We start from the raw sequence: 9420 nt of genomic DNA on the forward strand, positions 1-9420 counted from the left end.
TTTTCCATCTTTGTCATCTATGGTGTTAGTATACACATTCTGACAAGTTTGTCTTTCTTGCTTTATTTTCTTGGAGTAAAGACTTAAAAGTGAATGGCCAAAGGAAAGTCCACATTTTGAGATGTTGTAAAGAAATTTTCCAGGGATCGTTATTGTGAGGAAATGGGAATAACGCAATCAGGATACAGAGAGAATCTGGATGTGGAAGAACACGTCCATCGTCCCAGCTCTGTAGGCTGAGGCAGGAGGATCTCTGTAAATCAAGGCAGGCAGGACGGGGACACATAGTAACACAATGCTGAAAGGGAAAGGAAGGAGGTGGATGCTTGCCGAGCCACGCCCAAGACCCTGGGTTGTTCTCCAGCACCAAGAGGGGTGCGTGCGTGCGTGCGTGCGTGCGTGCGTGCGTGGGCACACGCATGTGCATGAGTGAACGCCTGCATTTGCGTTTTTAAATCCCCTTTCTATATTCGCCGCTCTATGCCTCATGCACGTTAATTGGCAGATTCAGTTTAGTCATTAGATGACATGTGAACGAGTGTCTCACTGAACGTTCATTATTTTAAAGTGACCCAGACACCAGAGGAAAGCCACCTGGCCTGAGTTTCCACTCCTGTGAAAAAGATGCTCCGGCCTGCTAGTTCCCTGCACGTGGCTTTGATTCTAAAAGGAGGGCAAATTAATTAGAGGACTGATTCTTAATTAAACATGGAAAGAAAACTGTGAACCATGACTGTTGTTGAGGACGACTGCACATTTCTGTAGAGCGACTTCGAACTCTGCTTCTGACGTAATACTGCCGTTCATGTCATGCTAATCGTCACGAGGTTTACATTACTTTATAGAAAACGCCACAAACCTCTTTTTTTTTTCTTTTCTTTTTCTCCTTATTTCAGATTAACCACAGCAATGTGCAATGAAGTAGCCTCCTTATCGAAGAAGTTTACAAATTCTTTAACCACTGTTGGGGTAAGAATACAATTCGGGCCATTTTCTTACATTGTTGAGGGAAGTGGAGCTGTGAGGAGAAGTCAGGACTGTGACACTTTTTGGCACAACTCCATAATCACAGCTGTGTCATTCCGTTTTCTAAAATCAGGCTGAGGTTCCCCTCTCTAACCACCACTAGCCTAGAGCTCGCCTCTGCCTCCGTCATAGACTCCAGTCTGCTGTCTGTCTGGGCTATAGAGTCCAGTCTGCTGTCTCAGACATCGTCTGAACTGTTTGGTGAGCGGTCAGATCTCCGTGGACCTCATCTTATCCATATATCAAAAGAAAGGGTGTCAAAGGAAGGTACCTTTGCTTTGCTTGTTATCTACCGTCACATTACTCAAAAATCTCTATTAAAATAACTAACTTTAAATATTATTGTTCAGTATTGCCTTCAGTCTAATAAGCCATATATGATAAGAATTAAAAAAAAAAAAGGTGTTGTCAATTAACATCTAAGTGCTTCTGTTCTTAAGATAATAGCTGTGAAATATTGCATATATTTCAGTGTGTGGCTTCTGATTACCCATCTCGGTTGTGCCTTTTTCTGTCCCAGGTAGCCTTTGTGGGCGAGGGAAGTGGCTTAGCTGATGAAGGATTTCATGTGCAAGCGTGAGACTCTGAGTTCAGATCCCCAGAGCATGCCTGCAATCTCAGTGCTATGGGGGGAGACTAGGGGCTCCCCCAGAGCAAGATGGCTTGCTGGAGTAGCCAAATGGGCTAGCTCTAGGTTCAGCAAGAGACCTTGTCTCAGTAAATAAAGAAGAGTGTGATTGAGGAGGACACCAAGCATCAACCTCTGCCCCTATACACATGTGCACCCACATGCACCCACATATGCATGCAAACATGTGTGATTCCCCCATACTACACATATATACGTGGGGGATGATGAGATCAATCATATTATAAAACCCCACCTTAGTAGAGCAGGAGGAGCCCTACTAAGTGGGAAACACTCCTCTTTTATCTTCCTACTTTTAAAGCCCCTAGATGCAAGATCTGACTCTTTTTCCAGAGACACAGGAAACAGGCTTTAGTCGGGGGATTTACAGTTGCAATGTACAGTTTCATAGGAATGACTGGAAGTCTGAAACCAGGGCTATGCTCTCTCCAAGGCCTCTGGGGGTGGGTTATAAATGGCTCAGATAAAGGCATGCTTTATGGAAGTTGGTAGAAGACTGTGAACAGCTCTGGGGACCCATCGACAGAGAGTTTACTCCCACTCTGAAACATCTCTACAATCCGTTTCGTCTTTCACATTCCTTTTTCTGAGTCAGAAGTTTCAGAAGATCACCAGCATGGGTCAGACAGCAGATGACCACCTTGATGTCCCTCAGCTGTAATTGGGGACAAGATGGTGGCATGTAGACCTACATAGCTACTGTGATATAACTGCACTGTAGGCAAAGAGCAGTTCTTAAAAGAAATAGGATATCTGTCCCCCATATGTCTGCTAAGTGACTCTGTGGATAAAGGGTGAGTTGTGGGCCACCAACCCATTCTGCTGTCAAGTCTGGTTTGCTCATTCTATCTTGGGCTTACCTAGTTTAGGTTTTCAGCAAGACCGTATTGTCATCAGTAAGCAGAATGATGAGGAGATGGAAGCCATTGATAGATGTCTATCTGTCGTTGTCATATTGATATGGAAGCACGTCCCTCAACTCCAAGTTACTCAATGATAGGCTTTGGTGGGAATTGTGGGCTCCCAGAACAGTGGGAGGACTTTCCTCATCAATTCAGGTTCCAAGCTCCTCTATTATGTCTCCCACTTTCTGCAGTTCGCTAGCTGAGGACCCCAAGTGGCAGAGAGAAGAGCTGATGCACCCAGGCCTCTCCATTGACCTCCTAGTTACCCCATCAGCAGCCGCCAGGCTTTAGACCAGAGATAACCAACTGTTTGGTGCCCGGGAGCTGTCTGTGGGTGTTTATAGGATTTGAACTGAATAGGTTTTTCTCCCTGAGTGGGTAATATTTGTGACACAGCTTTCTTCTCCTTGTACCATATCAGACTCTAGCATAGTGCTTCCCAAAGCGCGCACACTGACCACCTGGAGACCTTGTTAAAATGCAGATTCTCATTCAGCCAGTCTGTGTGAGCTGAGAACAGGGATTCTGCATTGTTAATTAGCCCTAGGGTGGCCAAGCCAAGGTCTTTCCTGAGCCAAGGTCTACACTGGCTGAGCCAAGTTTCTGGCAGGTGGGTATGTGCGCGGACTTACAATCGTGCACATACCCAAACACGAGTGTGAACGTTCTCAGGCACAGACACCAGCAAATGCATATTGTCCATTTGGAGACAAAGCTACATCTGAAATGGAGCTCACCACACACCCCAAAGCCCCGGTCTGCGGCTCTGAAGTATCATTTACATCCATCATTGTTTCTGGTCTCCAGAGCAGCCATTATTCATAACTTGAAGCTAATGAGTGTGCATTGCTCTCCAGGCTCCCTTTAAATGGTTCGCATATCTCATCGATTCTGGAAACCGATGTCATCTTACTGCCCTCGTTTTGATTGTATCTTAGAGGTTTATTGATAATCACATAAACATGAAAGCAAATATTATCATGGATTTTTCTGGTTACTTTCTAAAAGTGACTTGAGTGTTTGAAGAGGTTCTTCCCCACCCCCTTCCGAGACTCCATTGTGGTTTCCTTAAAGAGGCATTAGTCTCTGAAGAGCAATGCCAGCAAAGGAAGGCTTCTCTGGAAAGACAGACTTAATTCATATGCTTCTGTTGGCTTGCCACAGAGCCTTCCAGGTACAGGAAGGGAACCCAGCCGACTAAGATTGCCCCATTAAAGATTCATTGCTGTAGGAGTCTGTTGAGTGTTTTGGATAGGGAAGCCTGCTGATTGACAGCCGAGTAATATAACTAAGGATAACGATCATCTCTTCCTTTTGGAGCACCTGAAACGGGGATTCGTTCTCCACGCTGTACACGTACACTTACGATTTTTCAAACCTGGATCTACAGTCCTATTTGAAAGTTCTATTTAAGAATGCCCTCACGGTGTCGCTCCTCTGGTAGATAACCTACAGTACTTGTGCTCACGGGTGAGGTGGGAGGAAGTGGGGGAGAGAGGGAACAAAGAGAACAAAGGAAGAACAGGCAGAACAGACTAGTAGGGTACATTAAGTGGAGGACTGGAAATTTTGAGGTCAAAAAACGAAACAACAACAATGGCAATAATAATAATAATAATGTTTCAGTGGCTGGAGAGTTGACTCAGTAGTAGATGTACTGCTCTTACAGAGGACCCAAGTTCAGTTCCCAATACCCACATATTACATATTGAAGATCATGACTCCAATGCCCCCTTCTAGCTCCTGAGGGTACCTGGACTCACATGCACATACCCTACACCAACATATACATGTAATTAAAAATAAATAGAATAAAATTCTTTTTTATTTATTTTTTATTATTTTATTATTTTCTTTATTTACATTTCAAATGCTATCCCAAAAGTTCCCTTCCCCTCCCCCCCCCAGAATAAAATTCTTAAGAATAAGAATCTCGGAAAGCCATACAGATGCCTTAATTAAAATACGCAGTGAGGTGTGGCACATGTCTGTAATCTCAGCCTTTGGAAGCATGAGGCAGGGGGATCATGAGTTTGGGCTAGTCTGGGCTACACAAAGACCAAAAAGTTTAAAACAAACAAACAAACAAACAAACAAAACCCCCACAATAATAAAGATCATGACAAATTTACCATCAACATTGTGACCTAGCTGATCCGGGGTAGGATGGTGTCAGGCAGAGTGGGCAAGCAGAAGATAGGATCCAGTCAGCTAGCAGCTTCCCACCGCTGAGAAGACTCTACATTTCTAGCAATGTGAACTCAACGCAAATTGCTCAACCTCCTGACCGCTGTTTCTTCAGCTAGCGCCTAGGCTTACCGCAGCACCAAGCCCCTCCTAGGGTTACCGGTAGAATTAGAGATTGCAGAAGGAAGGTGTAGACGCCAAGCCTGTTCTACGGGAGCGCACTTCTTCCTCTAAGACATTCCTCTACAAAGCGGTGCCTTATATTTGATGTGCTAAGCCTTGAGGCCCTAATCTGTCAATTTCATACTTTCAATTTCACAGAGCACCAAGAAGGCTGAAGTCCTTAACCCCATGATCAATAGTGTGTTTTTAGAGGTAAGTAGCCCCCAGAGAGAAAGTACTCCGAATCAAAGTGCATGTTACACTATGTTCTTTTTTTCTCTTTTCTTCTTCCCACTCAGCAAGTGTTATTGGAATTCTAAATCTTATCGTCAACAGTCTAACAGTCTTTGTGTGTGTGTGTGTGTGTGTGTGTGTGTGTCCATTTCTGTAGCTCAGCCAGCTGTAAAGTGTCTGGTAGAGCAGCAATGCCTAATTTCCAAGAATTCCTGATTATAAAAGGAAATGCTAAGCCTGCAGGCTATTTCCGGCCACCATTTCCCCCCAGCAGACGCAGATTTTTGCTGCCAAGTTTGACACTGTGATTATTGGCTGCAATAGAGGATTATTACCCACTGGTGATTTTCATAAAAACAGGCATTTCCCTTCGTTCACGAGAACTTTTAGTAGAGCTGAGTCTAAGTTTCAGGTTAGCGAAACTGCTGCAGAGTGTCTGCCCATTCAGTGACAAGCGTAGAGTCCCTGTGAGAGGACTCACTGCCTGCCCTGCCTGCTCACTAGGACTTGGTAGCAGTAACTGCCCAGATGGATGGCTACCCCAGCACTGCTGCAGTTCTGCAGAAGACGAACCCAGTGATGTAAGAGAGAAGCAGTCCAAGATGCCTTCCTGGTCTTGGAGCATGGGCACTGTGTCCTGCCTGTGGGCAGTGGAGGAGGATCTTCCATTAGAGACCTTGCACGTAGGGGAGCCAACAGGGCCTCCCAAGCAGCTGTGGGTCATGGGCAAGGCACAATGCCATTGTCTTCACATTTGGATGGCAAGAGTAAGCTCTGGAGAGATTACATAGCCTCAGAACTGGTGGCAACATTGCTGGGAGCTGTGTCTTGTTGTTAAAAAAAAAAAAAAAAAAAAAAAAAAAAAAAAACTGTCCACAGACAAAACCTAACCAAGCGGTGGCAGTGAGTATCATTGCTTAGGACAGTCATGCAATGGAGTCAACCAGAAGGGGCAGGAACTGTAGGGACAAGTCCAGTGGAACAGACACAGCTAGTAGAAACCCTGGAAGACAGAGGCAGGAGGATGGGGAGTTCAAGGCCAACACAAGCTATATAGTGAGACTCAGTCTCACTTCTTAGTCTCCCACCCCAGATCTCTGTCTTGGCTGCCAGATTAAACATGTACATCAGCACATTAATTTACTATGTTTGTGCACCACAAATATGGCACCCAATAAATAATAATCCGCTGGCCAATACCCATTCTAGATACCCTCCCTAAACTTCATTGGTCATTTAACAGTAATCTCTCCAGGGCACTCTCTGCGGAGCCTTCTGTAAATCGGTTGTGGTTTAGACCCTAGCCTCCTCTGTCCTGTGATTTCAGGACCCCAGGGTTGACCTGAGAAAGGGAGAGACAATACTGGCCATGCGGGGTCATGAATCTACACATACTCATGTCCCTTAGAAGCCTGCGGAAATGACTTGTCTCGAGTTGAATGAGGGCATTTTGTTAACTTACATAGTTGAGATCTGGGCACACTCCATCCAAAAACATGTGTTTACATTTGCTGCAAGCACAGTCATTCTGAGGATTCTGTGATGTCGCTGTGCTTCCCTCTCCTTGGAGGAAAAGGATGTTGTTAGGGCTGGAGAGATGGCTCAGCAGTTAAGAGCACCGGCTGCTCTTCCAGAGGACCAGAGTTTAATTCCCAGCAACCACATGGTGGCTCACAACCATCTGTAATGGGATTGATTACCTTTACTTGTGTACATTAAGGCAGGGCATATATATATAATATATATATTATATATATATATATATATATAATATATATATATATATATAATCTTGAGAGAGAGAGAGAGAGAGAGAGAGAGAGAGAGAGAGAGAGAGAGAGAGAGAGAGAGAGAATAAGAATGTTGCTATATGGTGACAGCCATTGAAACTGAACTATGAAAATACCTTCAGCTCTGTTTTCCTTCTTGCAGGGCTCCAACAGCACCACATATGTGCAGGACGCCCTCCAGCTGCTGCTCCCGGTACTGCAGGTCTCCCACATCCGCATCAGCTGTTTGAAAGCTACAACCCAGCCAGATTCCAGCTAGTTCAGTAGCAGGCCACATCTCCTCACTACATACCATCTAAGGCAACAGACTTCTACGTCACTGGCCAGACCACTTGAGGACACTACAAGCAATCTTTGCACAGTTTTGAAAATACCAAGAGTTAAAATTTCTCTTAATGTATACTGTTTTATCAATAATTATGTTTTCTTTATGTTAACTTAAACTTGTACTTGTTCTATTGAAGTTTTCCTTTAATTTGCAGTTCATTCACAAATATATCTGTCTTCCTGGCCAACCAGACTATATTAGAATTAGAAATTCCTAGAGAGAACTTAGATTTTTGTTCAGCTTTGAAATGTCTACCCTTCTGTGCTCTATTTTTCTCAAACATGGCTTTAAGTGAGTTCTTATACTAAACTTCATTTTATTGCATAAACATCAGAAGCAAAAATAATGCTACTTATTTGGTTTAAAAGGGGACATAAATATCTTTTTGTAGTCATTCACTTTGTGACAAGATTTATTGAGCATCTCCTATGTGTTTACCATAGAGGAATATGATATCACCCCAACAGATACATGCTCTTAAAGGTGATTTATAATAATCTTTAACATACTTTAAGATACTAAGTAAGATGTTTTCTAAACCTTAAAGTGCCTAAAGAACCAAGTAAATGGGTGGCTGTTTAAAATGTGCAGCCCTTCAATTTATTACAATTTTCAACCTCTTTGAACTTTTTTTTTACTCCAGATTACCTCCAGGGTAAAAATATGTATGAAAAGGGGTATGAAAGAATATTTATTTTTGAGATGAGAATTTCACTATGTAGCCTTGGCTGGCCTGGAAATCACTATGTAGACCAGGCTAGCCTAGAACTCACAAAGATCTGCCTGCCTCTGCCTCCCAAGAACTAGGATTAAAGGTGTGCACAACCATACCTGCCGCCCTGAAGAAGTATTTTAGTTTAGGGTGTGTGGTGGCAAAATTACAAAGCTGAGAATCATTTCAACAGAAAACTAAAGAGGTTTTAGCCGGTAGAAACCCCGACCTGCATTTTAAAAATACCCACTAACCCGATCACACACACGGCAGCGGCAAAGGGTAGAAAGTCATATGTTGGCCCAGTGGGATACTGGTCCAAGGAGATGCGTCAGAGACCTTGCAGGGAGCAGTGGTCCTGAAACTGGGCTCTTCTGAGATGCATCTGTTCTTTCCAGGCTGAGGTTCTCTGGCATGCTTCTGTTTGAGACCATCACTGACATCCCTACCAGCAGTGTCCAAAATAGTCATGCCCAGCAGCCTATCCCAGGGCAACTGATGTCTGCAGTCTTGAAAGGGAGAAAAATCCCTCCTTTGTATTTGCTTTGTTCCTGTGGTCGAAGCCACTGCGTCTGTCCCCTGTGGGCCAAGTAGATGTCTGAATTCGCTCAGTCGCATTTTTGCGTGACTGTGTTTTGTTTTTCAGCTGTATGTCTCCTGAAACAACCAAATAAAAACTCAAGAACAATTTATTTGCAACCTAGAAAAATTAAATTCATGAAGGTGTGGCGTTTCTCCTTTTCTGACCTCTGGAATGTTTCTGATGTTAAGTATGGTGGTGATTAACTGTTGACCATCTCACAGTCACCTCTATGAATTCTATAATTCTTAAGTATAGAGCAGAAGACATAATCTAGATTTATAATTTTCACATCAGAGGGATTTGTACATTAACTAGAAATACGAAAGAAAAACAAAGACCTCCAAGGCATTAGATTTGAGGACTAACGGTCTCTTAGCTGTCAGTGCTAGGGCAGTGGCTCAGCAGGCAAAGTGTTGAGAAAGCATAATGACCGGAGTTAGACTCCCCAGCATCGATGTAAAGTCTGTGTGCACACCTGTAATCCCAACAGCGGGAGGTAGAGACGGGAGGATCCCAGGAGGGCCAACCAGTATAACTAATTGATGAGCTCCAGGTTCAGTGAGTGTTATGGTTCATATATGCTCTGCCCAGGGAATGACTCTATCAGAAGGTGTGGCCCTGTTGGAGTAGGGGTATCATTGTGGGTGTGGACTTTAAGACCTCCTCCTAGCTGTCTGGAAGCCAGTCTTCTCTAATGGCCTTCAGATGAAGATGTAGAACTCTCAGCATCCTCCTGCACCCTGCCTGCCTGGATGCTGCTGTGCTCCCACCTTGATGATAATGGACTGAACCTCTGAACCTGTGAGCCAGCCCCAATGAAATGTTGTCCTTATAAGAGTTGCCT

The 9420-nt window shown here is 44.0% G+C and overlaps 1 protein-coding gene across 1 annotated transcript in view; it reads left to right on the plus strand.

Annotated features, from left to right (window-relative positions):
- Fam114a1 (family with sequence similarity 114 member A1) overlaps positions 1-8009 on the plus strand; it is a 72064-nt gene extending 64055 nt beyond the window's left edge. Inside the window, exons 12-14 of the mRNA XM_021210793.2 lie at positions 897-969; positions 5089-5142; positions 7096-8009. Of these exons, the coding sequence (XP_021066452.1) occupies positions 897-969; positions 5089-5142; positions 7096-7212 (244 nt within the window). The 3' untranslated portion in view covers positions 7213-8009. The remainder of the gene's footprint in view (positions 1-896; positions 970-5088; positions 5143-7095) is intronic.
- The last annotated feature ends 1411 nt before the right edge of the window (positions 8010-9420 follow it).

This window comes from Mus pahari, chromosome 13 (genome assembly GCF_900095145.1).
Source record: "Mus pahari chromosome 13, PAHARI_EIJ_v1.1, whole genome shotgun sequence".
Taxonomy (NCBI): domain Eukaryota; kingdom Metazoa; phylum Chordata; class Mammalia; order Rodentia; family Muridae; genus Mus; species Mus pahari.